Here is a 20,593-nt window from a genome sequence, read left to right on the forward strand (position 1 = left end):
ACATAGTATCATATATGTGACCCCTATAAAGCAACATCATATTAATCCTTAAAGAGAGCCATCAAGAAACAGGAGGTGAGTTTCTTCTAGATCAGGGATCGGCAACTGGCGGCCCACAGGCCTGATACGGCCCGCAATATCTTTAAATACAGCCCACTGAACCATATTATACTCTGATCAATTTTAATACATTTGCAAAGTGAGTCATGTAAAGATTGCTTTCAGATTAGATTAATTCTAACCCCAACCAGGAGAGGTCACTAGTTCCTGACGATAACCATAGTAATTACAGCGTGAGTGTACTAGTTCACACGCTAATATAACATTCACCAAAATGACAAAAGAAAAATATGCAATGAAAATCGAGCTTTCCAATGTGTGTCCACCATTATCCACATTTCACAATAAATGTATGAAAGATACATTGGTGATCTAGATTGCACTCATCTCATATTTAGAATAAAATACAAAATCAGCCAAACCTTTTGAGTCAATTGTGCACCAGCAGAGGCCACAAGTTTCTTATTGAGACAAGTCGTTTTGATTGTGGCAATGTTGTCTGAACTGAACGGTAAATGCATATGTTTGGGGGGTGCTCAAGTATGGAAATTTATGCACTGAATTGTCATATTCTTATATTCATTATTTTAAATATAATGTTACAGGATTACAGAGGGAATTCTGTTACTCTACCTGACTGCTATCCATTTCCAAGAATCAATGACTGTATAGAACAATGGTTCAGCAAAAAATGTCACTAAACTGGACTTACTAAAGGGATATTGATATTGGCAGGTTCCTTTAACACCTACAGCCTTCGATATCACAGACTTTGTGACATCTGATTACTTTCTACAGTACACTGTAATGACGTTTGGGATGATAAATGCTCCTGCTATGTTCAAACAGCTAGTAAATGTGGGCCTAGCTGATGTGCTAAATTGTAGATGATTTGGTAATTTAACTCCTGATTGGTTACATCACATTAATACACTTAGGGAAGTATTTACTCGTCTTGCAAGAGCTACTCTGACTCTAACTAATGGGGATAACAATATTCTGCATAATAAATTAGCACCTAAATACCTTTTGGATAGGTAAGTTAAGTGTGAATATGCAATGCATAAAGACTTGATGCAATGTGATCCAGGCAGATATGAAATGATGACAGAAGCAAATTGGAATATAAGGGAAAAGCATATTTTAATAAACAAAAGTAAATTGAGTATAACAATTAAGTCTGATAAGAAAAAAATAAAATAATGTAAAAACAAGTAACTGAATTAAGTAAAAATAAAAGGTTCAGTAACAAATAAACTTAAAACAAAGTAAACGCATGAATCTAAGTACTAATTTTAAAATATGACTAAGTCCAACTATAATATAGTATTGTATCAAAATGATGAAATGTGAAGTATAGTAAAAAATAGTAAGGTAAGGAAGTAAGGTCTATATAGAATGCGTGAAGACTCTGCTACGCCTGGGAAAAACTAGACATCTTATAGGTTGTGCCTACGTGATTAGAAGGTTCTGGAATGTACCTTCCATATTTGCAAAATGTTTAAGATATTTTAAGACCTATTTGGCACATTTTCGGGGTCAAATGCTTTCTTGCAGACACTCGAGAACAAAGTGCACCTTTGGTAACTGCATTCTTGCCAGTTATAGCAGGGAAACCCTTTTGAGCTTATTGAGGTTATTAACACAACTTGCCAAGTATAGTCAATTTTGAGATAATATATGTCAGAGTCAGGACATAGTCCTTGCATTTCCTAAAGAACATGTAATGCATCTCGGTCATAAAACATATACTTTGTGAACCAGTCTGAGGTCACAATTCTCAACTAAGCAAGATTCACATTAGCTTACATGACTATGGTATATCTTAAGTACAATCTTTAGGGAACACACACAGAAGAGTATGGACATCTTAATAAAACATAAGTATGAATAAAGGGTAAATGATTAACTATAAATGAATAGAATAATCAAAACACACAAGAAAATTGATGAAATATGAAATATAAATATAAGAAGAATATATTAATAATAATAATAAAAGAAGAGACAAAAATATATTATATTTTTATGATATATTTTCTGATATACCAGACTGTAGGCACACCCATCTCTGTGATTTTATTTTTTTTTTTTAAATACACCACTTATCCCAAGCTAATCAATGATAAACATTACAGATGTCTACAGTAACAATTACTTACAGACAAATGTCCCTGAAAACAAATCCTGATACTTGTATGTGGAATTGAATCTTGTCTTTATTCCTCTTCTAGTGTATTTGATGAAGATGTAGATGAGCTCAAGAGTCACACTGATGAATGTAATAAAAACTCATTTCTGACTGTGATTTGAGGAGAATCTTAAAGGAGATGTAAGAGTCTCACTCTTTATCTGCTCTATTAGATGTATTTCACAAGTTCACACTTACAAATAAGTCAGATAAAATACATGGTATACGTATTTGGCGTGCTGTCCGGGGAGAGGGCTCCGGGCTCTGTATTTGGCCCGAACACAGAGTGTGATAATTGGATAGCCTATTTGACTTTGTTCCTCCCGAACTTTGTAATAAAACATCATTTTATCCAAACTCTGAATAGCATCCTGTTTTGAGTATTTCTCCATTCATCTGGGATCTTAACACTCACCTTAAATGTTTTACTGTAGTTTTTTTTCAGATCTTTCTTGAATCTGCACACAAACCACTTCCAGTAGGGCAGTTCAGAGATGTCAGAGGTGATGCTCCAGTCTGCATAAACTCCTCCTGCTCTTCTGTAATCTCTATATGGAAACCTTACATCTGGTGTATAAAAATACTGATCACTTGCTACTAAATTTGTACAAATATCAGCACAGAGATTCTTTGTTGAGCGGTAATGTTTGCCATTAATTCCCCTCACTCTATGGAATGGAACACTGTGATCTCCATCATGGTTTTCTATGGTGTTGGTGCAGGTGGCTCCACAGAACGGACACTGACCCAACAGCACTGACAGAAGTGATCAATCAGAAACTCATCTGGTCTGAACTTGTAGTCTAGATTTACTAGTAAAGTCCTATTGTCAAATCTACTGCTGATGTCAGACATTACAGCAGGAAGTTCTTGTCTTATCACATCTTCTAAGAGGTTGAAATCATCAACGTCATCATGTTTCAATCCACTGAGGTCTTTTTCAGAGAAGATCAGCACATCTGAGAGCTGCTGTGTGAAACTCTTCAACCACAATCCAATATCTCCACTGTTCACTTGAACATGTTCAGTAGATTCATGTGCTGCTTTCATGATCTCCTGCTGCAGGAGTTTAATGTTCTCCTTCATCTTTGGTAAAACATTGACAAAGAACTTATCAGTGATGTACCGACTGACTTGATGTTTGATGAAACTCTTGAAGTGATCTTTGGGATTATTAATGTAGTTCATGTATTTGTCAAAATCCTCCTCTTCTGCCAGTGTCTTCAAGATGTGTTTCTCCAGATTTGATCTGTTTCCATTCAGTGATTCACAGTTTGATCTCATTTCATCTGTCAGATCTCTGGCAGTCTTCTTGTAGACACTCTGCTCAATGGGCTCTTTCAGTTTCTGACAGATGATCTCTCCAAAAATGGCAGCTGATGTTGCTCCATGACAGTATTTCTGGAAAATACTGTAGTACTCTTCTCTCTTCTTCTTATCAAATTTTGCTTCCCTGAACAGCCTGTGTTGGTCAGTGATCATCTTTTTGCTCTCTTAAAGATGGAGAGAACTAAATTCCATGAAGAATTTTTTCTTGAACTCATAATTCACTGCTCCTTCCTCATGTTCTGTTACTCTTCTCTTGATGTAACCTGTGAGTTGTTGAATGTAGCTGATGTTGTAGCCCATCTTTGAAATGTTAAATGACTGAATCATTTTGTCTGTCTGCTGTTCAACATCTGTGACAAATGATCTTATTTGGGTTTCCTCCTCTTTAGAGAGACTGTGAACAAACGTATCTTCAGCTGATCTGTAGGCATTTGTGAAAGATCCTGTAGATCCACTGGTTTTCTTTAACTGTACATAATCTGCATAACTATTCACACGGAAAATACCCTTCATCTTCATCTTCATCTTCATCTTCATCTTCCTCTCCCCTAAAGGAGCATTTTCATAAATGTCACTGAGGATCTCTTTCACATCTCTCATTATGTCAGTGTCTTTGATTACAGGAGTGTCTCTGATGATCTTATCCACACTCTCTTCCCAAAACAAATCAAACACTTTCTTCAGTGTTTCTTCGTCATTTGTTTTGTCTTTGAGTTTTAAGGCAAGTTCTTTGCTCTTTTCATAGAGAGTGTTTTCATGATTTATCCTCTGAGCATCAATCATTTTCTTCAGGTCTCGCTGCTGAAGAATCTCATTTAATTTCCTCTTTGTTTCTCTCACAATGTTTTCCTGAATCTCTTTGATTTGATTTTAAATGATGTTTTCCACTGAATCAGTATTTCTGCATCTGTGTCTTTCTCAAAGAATTCAGACATTGATTTTTCCACTTCTTCACTTGTCTTCTTCAGTTCTCTTTGAAGATCAGTTTCCTCAACCTCATGAATTGCTTCATTTTCTATTTTGTTGTGCAATTTGTTCTCAGTTTCCATCATGGCACTGCGAAGACTCCAGGACCACTTGCTGTATTTGGTCTCCAGTTCTTGTAGGCTGAAATCTCCAGAGAATTTCTGAAGCTGAAGACGAATCGTTCATTCAGTGAAGCCTCCCAGAGATTTTTAATACAAACTTTTAAGTCTATCAGCATCAGTCCATGTGACTTTGAGGCATGCGATATAATAGTTTCCTTTAGTTCTTGAATGTTCTCACAGTACTTTTGGGTTTGGTGGTGCCATCGGTGGGTTTCCCTCCCAGAGCTGAGCAAAATACTTCACATCATTCTGAACATCAAATCTAATTACATCACTGAAACATTCTGCATCACAGACTTCATCTTCAGCAGTGAGTTTTGTCATCTTATCCAGTGTTTCCTGCAGTCGTCTCCTTCCCTCCATGCTTTTCTCTCCAGCTGAGACGTCTGAGACGTTCTGATGCACAAACACACAGCTGGGATTCAGGGTTGACCTTTTCATCCTCATGAAGGCCTGAACAACAATCTGAAGAATCTCCTGCATCTCAGATGGGTTTTCTCCAAAGATGTTGATCAAGGTCAGATTTGCAAGACCAATAACAAATGTGCCAATTCATTGTCATGATGTCTTGTTGATCTTCCAGCCAGTTCTAGAGCACGAAGACCCTCAGTATCAACAACCAGAATATAGTCAAAGTTCATCTGTGTTTTCATCTCGTCTGACACTTTGACCAGCTGCATGAAAGCTCCTCTGGTGCACCTGCCAGCACTGACAGCAAACTGGAGTCCAAACATGGCATTCAGCATTGTGGATTTCCCAGAGCTCTGAAGGCCTAAAACTGACAGCACAAAAACTCTCTGGTCTCCCAGTTTCTGGATGAGTTCATCTAGAACAGCAGAGATCCAGACCACAGGAACATGAGCAGCATCTCCATCCATCAGCTCCAGTGGAAATCCAGAGATCATCATCTCTGCTGCAAGACTCGGGAGAGAAGAGAAGTCAAACTGCAGGTCTTTCTTGTTCTTCTGCACAGATTCACATGATTCATAGATCTGACCGATCTCCCGCATGATGTGCTCCAGACCAAAGGTTGCAGCTTGTGATTCTTCAGATATTCTCTCAGGTTTAGTTTGTTCAGCTTTGATCTGCTCAGAATGATCAGCTGATGTATATTCATCCAGAAGGATTCCAAGCCATTTGATGAAAAACATCTTCTCATGTTCAGAATGTGAGTTCATTTGTTTTACAAAGTATTTTATGAACTCACTGATGTTAGAATTATACTGTTGTTGACGGATTTCCTTAATTTCTGTTTGTTTTCTGCTGATGTCCATTTCTGTCTCATATGCTCGAGGTCGATGTAGTTCTTTGTTCTTCTGACTCCACTGATGCCACAGTTTCCCCTGATGAGGCAGCACTGATTCTTTAATTTCTGTCAGATCTTTCTTCTCCAGCAAACTCATCATCTGCTGTGCTGCTTCTCTTCCTCTCCTGCAGTAATTATCATCTTCCTCATCTACTCTGATATCTGAGTGTTTGGACACATCTTCAAGTCTGAAAGTGGAAGATGATTCTGAGAGACAATCATTTATAGCTCTTCTGAGTTCTTCAGATACATCCGACTGATTTCTGTCTTTAAAACTGATTTTGAATTTCCCTTCCTTCGTATCAAATACAGTCGAATCATCCTCATTAAAAAGACAAATAAATGGCTTTCTGTTCTTGTACAAGTTTTGAATTATTGCTGTACTTTTGTCATTCCTGTCCAGTTGTGGCAGAAGAACAACATTGACTGAGGCCATTTCAGTGAGGATCTGCAGCTGTTTCTCATGGTCTCCTGCATCACCGTGTAGATTACAGAACGCAACACACTCAGTGAATTTATCCATGTTTTTCCCAGAGGGGCAGAACCAGGCGATCTCCACCACTCCATCCATCAGGACTCTGGTTCTGATGCTGCCTGGGCAGTTCCTGTGGAAGAACGTGTTGTGTTTCTCATTGATCAGACTGTTCATCAGCTCAGACTTGGATGAAGACACAGAGCCAAACCTGAAGAAAAACACCATTGGAGTTTCTGCCTTGTAGATCAGCTGGTTTTGACTGATGATTTCATTGTTGGTGTTTCTGATCTTCCAGCTCTTGTTGATTTGTCTGAATGTCCAGAGAGGAAACTCAATCTGTTGTGTGAATGGATCAGGAACAAGCAGAGGCAGAGCGTACTGACACTGGGACAGTTTAGTGACCATCAGCTGCCTCAGGAAACCATCAGCACAATGAAACACGGCCATCTGAACATCCATCGGGTGAATACGATCAGATTGACTTGTTCCTTTGTTAGACAAAGGTATTTCATGAAAAATATCACTCTCGTCTTCAGACAACTTATTTTTTTGTTGTGTGTGATCTTCCTCATTGTTCTCTTTAACATTGATGTATCTTGATCTGTAGTTCATCAACAGTAGTTTTTGTATGAAAGTCTGAATCATCTCTTCAGAACAAGAGACATGGGATTTTAATGAATGTGAAGTTAACTGAAGAACATCATTGACTTTCAGTTTATTGTGACACTTGGCTTCAAGATGAAGTTTGTGAAACAGATTATCCATTTTTTCAGTGTCTTCCTGTTGTAAGTGTTGATCTGCTCTGACTTCTGCTATTCCAGTGTCCTTTTTTTCTCCCTGTTTAATAGACAATAATTCATAATCATTTAAAGCAATGATTTATTATTATTATTTATAACAACAATACATTTATTTTATTCATTGTTTGCAGTACTGATTTAAACTGTCATTTCTTCTTTCTTACATTTTCGAGTCATTTAATTGTAGTAAATATGGATCATAAGGAAAGTCATTCACAAACCTAGTAATATATAATCTTATTTTCTGTGCATTCAATCAAAACCCTTTCAGTGTAACTGCAGTTCATCAGAATATTACTATCAGTTTCCCCTAATGGGATATTATACTTAAAGGGTTAGTTCACCCAAAAATTAAAATAATGTCATTAATTACTCACCCTCATTTCGTTCTACACCCATACGACCTTCGTTCATCTTCAGAACACAAATTAAGATATTTTTGATCAAATCTGATGGCTCAGTGAGGCCGATTTCAAAACACTGCTTCAAATCTTGTGTTTCGAATCAGCGTTTCGGATCGCATGTCAAACTGCTGAAATCATGTGACTTTGGCGCTCTGAATCACTGATTCGAAACAAAAGATTTGAAGCAGTGTTTTAAAATCGGACATCACTAGATATTGTTGAAAAGTCGTTATTTTGTTTTTTGGTGCACAAAAAGTATTCTCGTTGCTTTATAATATTAAGGTAGAACCACTGTAGTCACATGAACTGTTTTAAATATGTTTTTAGTACCTTTATGGATCTTGAGAAGTTCGGTGACATTGCTGACAATAGAGGCCTCACTGAGCCATCAGATTTAATCAAAAATATCTTAATTTGTGTTCTGAAGATGAACGAAGGTCTTACTGGTGTAGAACGACATGAGGGTGAGTAATTAATGACATTGTTTTCATTTTTGGGTAAATTATCCCTTTATTGTAGTGACAAACAATGAAGAACATGAATCAGTTCTCTCCAGGTTTCTCTGAACACTCACCTGAACTGAATCTTCTGTTTCAACATAGATCTTCTTCTTCATCATCTCCTCCTCCTCTTTTTCAAATTCCTCTCTCTCCTCTCTGTTTACACCTGTTAATAACATTTATGGTTGATCATTTCAGCCAGCTGTTTATACCTTTTTAAACATGTGCATCTGATTTCATGGCTAGGGATCAACTGATATTGATTTTTTACAACCAATGCAGATTATTTGTATACATGTCTCATAAACCGATTTGCAGAACCAATATTTTATTATTATTATTTTTTTTATTTTATTTTTAGTGGGCAGATCTGAACTCATTAGCATTTACACTGCACTGATCACATTCCTGTTTGTTTTAATGATCTGCCTGTTGCTCTTTAGAATAGGTTGTTAAAATGTAGATGTCTAACTGATGAAATAACGCACAAAATGTTGATGCTGCATCATTAGGGGCTTTCGCATTGAATAGTTCTAGGAACTATCCACTAGGATAGTTCCCCAAGAGCTAATTTCTCCCCCGGGCCATGTCCCTGGTTGCATTCGCACTGGGAATAGGAACTGCGAAGCGGCCGACAGCGGTGTCTTTAAGCACGGCATTTACAAAAGTTAAAAAACGGCGAATGGAGGATGCCGTGATCTGAGCTGTTTGTTGTGTGCCGTGGGTTTCGTGATAATGGAGAATGGAATGTAAACGCATAATCTACACGACTGAAAGAGCAAAAAGTGAGGCTAAGAGACAAAATCTCCTATGACAACTTTCAGTATCGAGGCAGAGAAAAGAACACGACCATGCAGACAACAGGTAAATGCCGTTATCACTGTTTTCCATGTTTGTGATGTAAATATGTTTACACAGCTTTTTAAAAATGCTGGGTGCCGGTGTTTGACATGCATTTGACCAATCAACGTACTCTCACGTCACTGATAGTTCCTATAGAGCTGGTTTAGACCCACCTCTGAAGTAGGAGCTAATTTAGTTCCCCCAAAAGGAGTTCCTAGAACTAAAATCGTTCCTAGTTCCTGCGGTGCGAACACAGCAAAATCCGGGTACTTCAGCCAATAGTTCTAGGAACTATGAAAAGGTTCCTCCGGTGCAAAAGCCCCGATTATTGTCCTACAGCTCACCGCAGGACTAAATGAGTCTATTGTATGAATGACCCTTAAGTAACTGCTCTGCACAATCTGTTGAGACAAATCTATTTTAGTGGAAAGTATAAGCTATAATGCACATATTTACAGCATTTAGTTTCACATCTTTTGGTTTTTGGTCAAACAGATAAAAAGTTCTAAAATTATAGGTCAGAAATATATGACTCACCCTTAACTCTTTGGTTCCTTGTACTTTGCTGAAAGACACAGGTGATTCTAATTAACAACTGATTAAATGATGAAACCTGCAATAAGTGGAAAAGTTATCTATAAAGTATTGGATGGATGATCATCATACCTCTGTGATGACTCTGATCACGTCACTGTCTACGGTGTAGTTGAGTTTCCCCAGCGCTGCACATTTGATCTGATACTCAGTTCCTGCTCTCAGATCAGTCAGAGTAACTGTGTGTTGATCCTTCAGCACAGGTTCAGATCTCCAGACTGTGTCCTGCTTTGGTTTATACAGTAACATAAGTTTCACTGTAGCAGGACATGATGGAGGAACTTTCAGAACCACAGTGTCACCTTTGACCTCTTCAATGATTGGACAGGCTGGCTGTGATGGAGGAGTAAAGCAAATAGCTTCATCACATCCATGCTCATACAGGAGAATGCAGGAACCAGTATTAATCTCCATTTCCTTTGAGGAGACAATAAATTTAGTGGATTGACTGCCGTGTGATGTCATTAGCTCCTTGAACATTATTAAATGTTTTCTCATTTTTCCCCTGATGTTTCCAGTGAGCCACGTCAATGCATGAAGAGATGTTCCTGGATTCTTCCACGTTGTTTGAGATTTCAAGTAATTTTCTTGTTCAGAGAGCAACTTATCTGGCTGCTCAAGAGAACTAAACATGTAGCAAACCACATTCTCCACCTTAATATCTGACAAAACTGCGTCTAAGCTTGTATTCACCTCAGCTCCAAAGTCCAGTAATTGTTGAAGAAACTCCCCCACTGTGTTTAATTCTTTCTCTTTCTCTCTAATCCACTCCTTAAGATCATGTGTGTTGAATGGAGACTCTTTGTGAGCTTGTAGAAGATTGGTCAAAGCACAAGTTTCTCCTTCACAGGCTTGAACTGACCGGATCAGTGAATTAATTGTCTTATCGAAATCTTGTCTGTACATTTGGCAGTGCCTCCTCATATCTTCAATCTTCTTGTGACATGCACTTAATGCATTTGTCCTGGTGTCTTGCAATAGTTTACTGCACTTGTTTTCAATGAAACTCAGATTTTCAATGACAGAATCTATTGCCATGATGATCTTCTTCTCAATGACCTTTAGATGGATGACATCACTGTCCACAGTGTAGTTGAGTTTCCCCACTGCTGCACATTTGATCTCATACTCAGTTTCTTCTCTCAGATCAGTCAGAGTAACTGTATCTTGACCCTTGAGCACCCGTACAGATGTCCAGACTGTGTCCTGCTTTGGTTTATACAGTAATCTGAGTTCCACTGTAGCAGGACATGATGGAGGAGACTTCAAAATCACACCATCACCTTTGACCTCTTCAGTGATTGGACAGGCTGGTTTGGATGGAGAGGTGAAGCACACAGCTTCACTACATCCATTTTCATACAGGAGAATGCAAGAACCTGGATTATTCTCCATTTCCTTTGAGGAAACAATAAACTTGGCTGGTTCACGGTCTTTTGAATCAATCAAGTTCTTAAAAATATTTAAGTTGCTTCTCATGGCCTGTTGGATCTCAGTAGTGAGCCAAGACCTTTGCTTTGAATCAGGGCTCTTCTCATCAGTTTCTCCTTTTGTTGAAGAACTCAGATATGCCTTTTGTTTAAGGAGCACATCTGTCCGATGTGAAATGTTAAAGTACAGTGATGTGAAAGTGTAGCTAACTATATATCCAACTTCCAGATCCATTAAGATAGAATCTAGGTTGACTTCTACCTGTGCACCAGCATCCTTCAGCTGTCTGAGGACTGTTTTAATGATATTAGACTCTTTCTCTCTCTCTTTCAGCCATTCTGCAAGGTCATGTCCTCTGAATGGAGATTTATCATGTTCTTGTAGAAGATCATTCAGTGCAGTTTCTTTCATCACGTCTCCACGGATGTTTGGCAGCAGAGAGCCGAGTGTCTTCACGAGCCTCAACTTGTATTTATAGCAGTTGTGCTTCATTTGCAGAATTTTATCATGAAATGCAGCAAATGTCAGAGCAGGAGAGTCTTTCAGAAGGTCACTGCATTTCATCTCTGTTGTATTTAAACTCTCGATCACTGATTCAATCTCCATGGTTAGATCCATGCTGATGTCTTTATGAAGTTTTGAAGGTCTTGAATAAAGTTTGTCCAAAGGATAAAGCCAAACTCTCAGTGGAACCGCCAGCTCTTGGTTTTCTTTCAGCAGTTTTGGAAGATCAGCAAAAACCTTCAATGCATCTTCAAAAGAGGTCGGGTTAGATGGTAGCTGGAAGTCTCCATAAAATGTACAAATGAATTTTTGGACTGCAGTTTTCTGATTGTGATTCACACTTAGATCAACATTTGCATCTACTGAAACGACACCCTGCAGTTTCTCAAGAGCCACTTTTACTTCTCCTTTCACTGTTTTTCTGTCCTCATCTGAGGTAACCTCTCTATCAAACACAAAGCAGGCATCTGCTCCATACAGCACTGCTGTCACAACGTGTGTTGCTGTATCATCATCCTCAGCAGTATTTCCAGAAGGCAAATGATTCATGGTCAGTTCTTCAAATCTGCTGGTTGAATGATAATGTAGCGTCAGTCTCTGCTGTTTGAAAGACGTCTTGGTGTCTTTGAGATATTTTGCTGCTCCACTAACATGGACAAGATCACCTAGAAGACTCAGTTTGAGTCCACCATCAATATTTAGTATTTTAGATTTGTCCTGAATAGAGTCTGAAGCTGTGACATTGAATCTTGTATTAATTTGGGAATGAGTGGAAATATTCTGCCGCAGCTGCTCTTTACTCCAAAGTCTGAGCCCTGTAATAGGAAAAATGTGTTTTAACTCTCAACAGTGAACTTATTAGAAATTACATTTTGTATAAAAATTGTAGAGAGATATTCTGAAGGTGGTAAATGAAGTTTTAGACAATGAAGGTGGAAATGTTTGTCTGCTTCTGTTTATGGGGTATTTGACTTTTCTCAAAACTACAAACATTTTCATGGTCATTTCTAGCCTAAGTTGAGTAAAACTATGGCATCAGAAAGAACAAAGAAAGTGTCATGAGGATCAAATCATTGTAGACTCTGTATAGAAAGAGGACCCAAATGCAGAGAGATGCAACACATGACTTTATTGACAGACTTTATTGATGAACATGATCTTCAACTAGATGGAACTGGACCAAATGTTTTGACTGTTGCAATCCCAATCGGACTTATGACCTGTAACGCTGCCTAAATCATAATCATGCACTGTTCGCTGTTGGGCAGAGGAGAACTGGACCCCGACTGAGCCTGGTTTCTCCCACACTGCAAAAAAATGCTGTTCTTACTTAGAGTTTTTGTCTTGTTTCTAGTCAAAATATCTTAAAGTTATTAAATCAAGAAGCATTTTCTTGACAAGTAAAAATTATTTCCTTGTTTTCAGAAAAAATAAGTCAAAATTAAGTTTTTCCTTAAAACAAGCACAATAATCTGCCAGTGGGGTAAGCAAAATAATCTTAATCCAAACTGAAAACAAGATTATATAGCTTATTTTTGGTTTGATATAAGATTATTTTGCTTACCCCACTTATTTGGACTGGAAACAAGACAAAAATTCTAAGTAAGAACAGCATTTTTTGCAGTGCAAGGGTTTTTTTTTTTTTCTCCATTTTTATCACTGTTTTGTCATGTGATGTCACCTGATGGAGTTTGGGTTCCTTGCCACTGTCTCCTTTGGCATGCTTAGTTGGGGACACTTGATATTCAACAATGTTTTTGATCTGCCTGCAGTGACACCATTGTACGTGAACTGAACTGAGCTGGATGTTGACATCATTGTTTTCTCCAGTGCTGATATATAGATAAATGAACTAATTGTTGATTTTTACAATTGAATAAATCAATACTGAATTTATTTAAGCTGGACAATGATGCCATTTTCTTTAAGAGCTGCTGTGCAGCCAAACTTATTTACCAGTTATCACTGTAAAGCTGCTTTGACACAATCTGCATTGTAAAAAGCGCTATTTAAGTAAAGGTGACTTGACTTGACTTGACAGACACTTAAGACAAAAGCAGTGGGCCGCCAAGTCCTGACCCTGACTCCAACAAGCAGGGAGAGGTCAAAGGGACGAGAGAAAGCCAGACTAAAGATGTCTCTGGGAATCAGCTACAAGGAGAAGACAGTCTGAAGTGCTGACTGGGTGGCATAGGCAGGACTGGGCAGTGACAGGGACAGACCACCCTGACAACCAGAGAAAGAGGGCAGGAGACAGGCCAATCACAATGGGTGTACAGAGAGCTCAGTTACTGTGTAGAATCCCAGGAGTAACGGCAAGCAAAGGAACCTCAGGCAGGGCAGGACTGGGAAGAGCACTAGAACACACAAGACACACAGCACAGACAAGGCATGACAAGACTAGAACAAAGACACAAGTCAACAAAGTGAGGCACAGCACAGCACATGAATAAACCAATGACACTTACATAAGTAACTATGGTTCTGTTTCATTCCTCCTGACCACCAGAAGTGGTGCTTAAGCACTAGTGGTTTATCACAGAGCCAGCTAGATTGGTCGAGATAATAGACCAACAAAGTCATGTAGCGACATTGGCTGAGCCTAGAGGGTAATAGCTCAACATTCAGTCTCAGTACACCTTTCTCACGCATTCTGAGCGACAAATAACTCTGTTGGTCATCTGGAACCACAGTTATGTACGTACGTACGTTAACTAGCATTCTGTTTCATTCCTCCTGTCCAGCAGAGGCAGTGCTTAAGCACTAGTGGATGACTCCTACCAACATTGTCATGAACAATGCCACTGACCACTGGCTTGTAGTCAAGGTTGCTCCTGAAGAACTGCTGAACTGACTGCATCATTTGTAGCAACGCTGAACTTTGAACAGGCAAAAGTACAAGGAGAACCTCAAGTATCAGCTGCTAAGACCATAGAAGCAGCCCAAGATTTAGACACAGTCCTAGTGGAATGACAAGAGATATCTCCTGGCAGAGGCTTTTGGTCTTTCTTGTATGCCATAGTCATTGCCTCCACAATCTTTGATAGTCTTTGCATTGATATAGTGGCCCTTTTCTGGACACCACCACTGATCTGATTGTGATGCAGACTGAAAAGCAGCCAAATTAACTGACTGACTTGCAAACTGAGGAAGCAGAACTTCGAGAAGAAAAGATTGATTTGGTCAAAGCACAACGCCAGAATCATCCGGCAACCAATGTGTGCATAACTCACTAACAGGCAATGCATGTAACTCACTAACAAGCTTAGCAGAAGTGATGCCCAACAAAATAAGCTTTTTTCAAAGATACCCTCTTTATGGTCAGCTGCTTGCAAAGGCTTGAATGGTGGAAACAGACAAGTACAAGTGGTAAATCCCACCCAGGAAAATGGGGGTTACGAGCTGGCCTTAACCGTCTCACACCCTTTAAAAAACCTACAAAAAAGAGTATGTGAACCAAGAGATGAACCATTAATTGGTACATAATACGCAGAAATGGTCACAACATATACCTTTAATGTGGAGGCTGTCTTGCCTGAATCCAAAATGTTGCCAAAAATGTCAGAACTCCTGGAACTTCACAGTGTGTAGCGATCCACTACTGGCCCAAGTACTTCAAGCTCAGGGGCGTAGTTTGTGGGGGGGATGTGGGGGGGGGGGAGGTAACCCCCCCCAATATTCAAATCCATCAGTTATAACCCCCCCAATATTTCAACATGAAAATCACAGTAGATCAAATGGAAATATGTAGAATTAATTTATTTTGTAACAATAATTTTGTTCCTAATCAAATATGAGTTTGTCATAATAAATTAGACAAAAAAAATAAATAAATACTCCCCCTCCATTGAACCGATTGGTAACGCCCAACCAATGCGTCGCACTTTCACCAAAACAACGCGAGTGGTGCTCTACTGTTTGAATGAGAGAGCACGGGTAGCACCAAAAATGAAGAGAACCGCTGCCCAGCCTACTATATTAAACTGCTGGTCAAAGAGGGACGTTAAAAAGAATAAAGCATGTACTGAGAAGGAGGTATGAGAATATTGTGTAATAGCTAAGTACACTCCACATATATTTTAGCCATAACTATCAGTGTAACTGTAGCAAGTTACCAAAACAGCCGTCTGTTTTGTTAGTTCATTTTTCTATAGTCTGTAATTATCAATGACAAAATTATTCACATCGGTGTTTGTTTTCTTCCTAAATTAATCTAATTTCTTTCTTTTTAGAATCACTGTTATTTTAGAATTTGTTGAATGATTTTACATAAATTTTATAAAGTTGTGAAGTATAGATAGATAGATAGATAGATAGATAAAGAAGAACTAAATTATCCAATAACACTACACATGAAACAGATTATTTTTTAATTAAAAAAATAATAACAGGCAGCATACCAACCTTCAAGGGAAAAACGTTATTTATACATTGTTTGTAGAAGGTTTTTTAAATGTCCTCATAATGTTGGGAAACGTTCTAAGAACTACATTCTTGGAACATCCTTTAAACATTAGAATGACAACCAACTTCAAATTAATATGTTTTTGTGAGCTATTTTAAAAGAACATCTTACGAATGTGGCAAAGTTTTGTAGTCTGTCCCATAGTTATTGTTCCTGACTTTTCTCTTGTGTAAAGGTTATCCAAGTGTTAGAATTAAACACTTTCAAAACAATGTTCATGAAATCACCACATATTCTCATTAGTATTTGATGAATGTTCTCATAATGTTTGCAGAAAACATTCTTTAAACAATGTTCTTCGAACGTCCTTTAAATATTAAGGGTCACTAACTTTCTGGCTTAAAAATGGCTTAATGTTGGATGATACACAGCAAAATCCCCTGTGTTTCATTAACACCGCACAGTGTTCAGGGGCCTCATTTATAAAGCGTGCGTACGCACAAATTTGATCTTAAGAGTGTGCGTACACTACAATCTGCGTCAAAGTTCATATTTATTAAAATGATCTTTGGCGTGGAAAAGTGCTTATCGCCACGTCAGGGTCTGAGCAGATGAATTTTCAAACCGAAAACAAGATTGCTTAGCCCATTGGTAGATTATTTTGCTTGTTTTAAGGAAAAACTCCCTTAATTTTGACTTATTTTTTTCTGAAAACAAGACAATATTTTTTTACTTGTCTAGAAAATACTTCTTGGTTTAAGAATTTTTAGATATTTGGACTGGAAACAAGGCAAAAAATCTAAGTAAGAAAAGCATTTTTTGCAATGTTAAAGTTAAACTAGCATGTATAACATAAACCTCTACTTCCGCCAACAGGACCCTGATTTCGGCCTCACTATCCTTTTTCTTACCGCTCGCTCTTTTATATGTTAATAATATTAATTAGGGGGCGTTTACAAGCCAGAGATCCGAAACCATTCATCTGCGCACAATGTCAAGATCATTTGCGATTTATAGATTTCACATGTGAAAGAGAGGCGTACGCACGTTTTTGTGTGTGTACATTCGCTTTTCGGAATCGCACGTACACACATTTGAGAAATGATCTTAATGTAGGACAGTTTCTACGCAACATTTTATAAATGAGGCCCCATATGCGCCCACACTACAGAGTGTTAACACTGAAGCAGTGGTGGAGTTAATGAGAAAAATAAGTGATGATTGAGCATTAGAATGGAATGCTCTGTTGGAATAAATACTTTGAATGTTGCGATCCTGTCGGACTTATGATAGCTACCTGAATCGTAACAAAGCACTGTTTGCCAGAGGAGAACTGGCCCCCCGACTAAGCCTGGTTTCTCCCAAGGTTTTTTTCTCCATTTTAACACCTATTTGCCACCTGATGTCACCTGTTGGAGTTTGGGTTCCTTGCCGCTGTCGCCTTTGGCTTGCTTAGTTGGGGACACTTGACATTTGACATTTGATATTCAACAGTGCTTTGCATCTGCCTACATTGACAGCATTTTCTTTAATAGCTGCTGTGCAGCCAAAATTATATACCATTTATCACTGTAAAGCTGCTTTGACACAATCTGCATTGTAAAAAGCGCTATATAAATAAAGGTGACTTGACATTAGTGAAGACACACTGAAGGAAAGAGGAACAAGCATGTATGTCACCATTACGGTGATCAGTGTATCCTGTAGTTGGGCTCTTGACCATAGATTGTTTTGTTAGTTTTTTCTCTGACTGCTTTGTTCAAAAAAACACATATACTGCAGCAGAAGAAGCTGAGGCAGAATAACAGGATCATATGATGTTGGCTGTTAATAATGACACCATCATGACGCGGCCTGATTCACTGATAACATTAAATCTAAGTGTTTTGTTAATACTTAATTCAGGTAAGTATTATGCTATTGACCATGTGATACTATTGTGACAATCAGATATTCTGAAAAATTAAATTATATTGTAAACATGAAGTTATTGACTACAGTGCTATTTAATATCAACAATCAGCATATGAAACTCATTTATAACCCCCCACCCCCACCAAAAAAATGGGAACTAACAGGCTCTTACTCAATTCTCTTGAGCCCTCTTTGTCATGTTACAGTTACCGGCATGGCAGACACCACAGGTTGAACCAACTGAAGAAGACATTTTAGCTCTGACATCTCAGAAGAAAGGACATCATCCTCAAGTTTCACTGTGGATTTAGGGTCTTAATACAGCGTGACGGAGCCGTCTCTCCGAAATGGGCTAAAGATTACAGTGCAAGCATGGGTCCATGGCAGCTTTTCTCAAATGTTGAATTCCCAAACAGGACAGACAAACATCATGGCCATTGTCAGGGAGAAGCATGTTAGGACACAGCTTACATGTCAATAGGAATCCAATAGCAATGGAACCGAGAGCCATGATCACTTCAGTAAAAAAGAAACCTTGGCTAGAACCAAAAGGTTATAATGAGTAGAGCAGTAACAAGAATATATCCACACCTTGACAACTGGCCATCGGATAGCACAGAGGAGCACAGCGTATCACAAAATCTGCATATAAATGATAAAGTTGTCCACATATAAATGTGGTAAACACTAGTAACCGGACAGCATCAAGAAGCACAAAGTGTTAGAGACAGATCATAAAATAAGTCCAGTAACCACAAAAACTCAGTCAAGGGAGAAAGCAAAAGAGACTGAATGCTGAGCTAGTGTAGCTATTACCCTCGAAGGTCAGCCTGCATCACTACGTTACTTTGTTGGTATATTATCTTGACCTATTTAGCTGGCTTTGTGATAATCTACTAGTACTTAAGCACCGCCAGGAGGAATGAAACAGAACTAGCGTAAATGACTTGAGCCAAGACTACAGCAAAAAGCTATAACATGTGGCACAAAACCATATGCTCAAGCACAAAACAAACATTGAAACATGAAACATGGACAATATATACAAGAACTATGTACTGTACATCTAGTTAAGTCTCTTATATGTTGTCATTAGTTCTTAGATTGAATTTTTATTGGATTATGCACTTGTTTTTTTAATAAATTGCAGTACCTGGTATTAACTCGTCCTTTCTGCAGTCATACAGCATGCCGAGCTGGAAAGGTCTCCCAAGAGCTGCCGTTTCAATCACATTCACTCCAACTGAATCCATACTAAAGACAAAACACAGAGCAGAAACAGATCAGTGAGGTTAGTTACTGTATGTGAACTCCCGCATATTAAAATCTGTTGATATAAAAGAATAAAGTTAACTTTGCACCAAGTTTCTTCGATTTACTGTCTGAGAAATGATGCCATTTAATGCATTGCTGACATTATTTAATAATATTCTGATATAAATATCGCTGGAGAGAGATTGGTTTGTTTTTCCCTATGTACAGAAATAAAGTAAATGATGAATGGTCATTTTATAATAAACATTAATCTGAGTTTAAAAACAAAACTACAGAGTACATCCTGATAGCCGTTATTGTGAGATCTAATGCCTTGCCATGTTTATACTACATCATCATTTTTATAATTAATATTAGTTTTGCATTTTTCATAAATTCTTGGTCTCTTTACAGATTTACTGACCTCAGGCCTGCAGACTAGAAACATTAAAATATTATTTAGCATATTTAGAGAAACAAGTTCCAATGTGAGACTGGAAGTGTGCGTGTATGGCAGCCATCCTTCATATATTTTATTGTTAGAAACTCTTTCATGTTTATAAATGCGTAGCATGCATACTCACGTCCTCTGTTCCTCAAAGCACTTCCTTCAAGTTATCTTATTGGTGAGGAGTTTTTTTTTCATTAGGCTCATGTAAGACATTGTTTAAATGTTTCTTTCAAACTTTGAAATAAAGAGATGCGATTGTCTTTCACGAGCAGGTCAGATTCAAACTTTCACTTTCTATTCCAGTTAAGCTCCTCCCACTCAGGAGGAAACTTACGAACATCATTCTTTCTCAAAAAAGAACTCATTCTTTTTTATTTATGTAATTAATGTGTAAAAAACTTTTCGGTTTGATTTACAGCTTTTATGAAGTAATTTGGGCTTGTCAGTGAACTTTGAGTATAAAGTGTCTGTAGCTTCTAGTTCATGATGAATGTGTGTGTCTGTTGTAAAGGTGGTTCCCCTACAGTGGTTCAGGCTGCAGGATTACTGAATGACTAAGGAAATGTTATCAGCATGGTGGTGTAAAACACTTAATTTAAACAATCGAAAAGCTTCTTCAAAATTTCAAACAAAGGCTTTATCCTAAAACAATGAATAAAACAGTCTCTCTTTCAGAACAAAAAGGACATTCTTGATTGAGTCAGGATTTGAAATAAAACATTGGCTGCAATTATTTCATGTAAAACCCTGCACTGAATGTCAGCTGGTTTATTGGTTAATGGTGGCTTGTATAATGCTCTCTGGTCTGACATTTTCATTCAATCTTAAAACATTACGCCACAGTGTATCAACTTTATAGTGTAAACCTTTTTTGTTAAAATCTTTACATGTCATATACAACTGTTTTCCATTAACATCCATAAAATTCAAGCACATATTCTTTGAGTCAAGTAAAAATCCAGAATAATCATTTAAATTGGGGGATAAAAGTAGCTTAGGAAAAGCGTCCTTGTATAAATAAGTCCTTCACAATCTTTGAGCATT

The 20,593-nt window shown here is 38.0% G+C and overlaps 2 protein-coding genes across 2 annotated transcripts in view; one reads left to right on the forward strand and one right to left on the reverse strand.

The window, feature by feature from the left end:
* The window catches only part of LOC127510036 (uncharacterized), a 109,814-nt gene that overhangs the window by 17,672 nt on the left and 71,549 nt on the right, over positions 1-20,593 (forward strand). The gene's annotated exons all lie outside the window — the stretch shown is intronic.
* LOC127510184 (verrucotoxin subunit beta) lies at positions 8,156-19,833 on the reverse strand. The gene is made up of 5 exons (XM_051889749.1): positions 19,683-19,833; positions 18,998-19,098; positions 9,663-12,340; positions 9,534-9,561; positions 8,156-8,319 (listed from the first exon to the last, which is right to left on the reverse strand). The coding sequence occupies exons 2-5, from the start codon at positions 19,095-19,097 to the stop codon at positions 8,156-8,158; spliced, it is 2,970 nt and encodes a 989-aa protein (XP_051745709.1). The 5' UTR covers position 19,098; positions 19,683-19,833.

This window comes from Ctenopharyngodon idella, chromosome 3 (genome assembly GCF_019924925.1).
Source record: "Ctenopharyngodon idella isolate HZGC_01 chromosome 3, HZGC01, whole genome shotgun sequence".
In the NCBI taxonomy this organism is placed as follows: domain Eukaryota; kingdom Metazoa; phylum Chordata; class Actinopteri; order Cypriniformes; family Xenocyprididae; genus Ctenopharyngodon; species Ctenopharyngodon idella.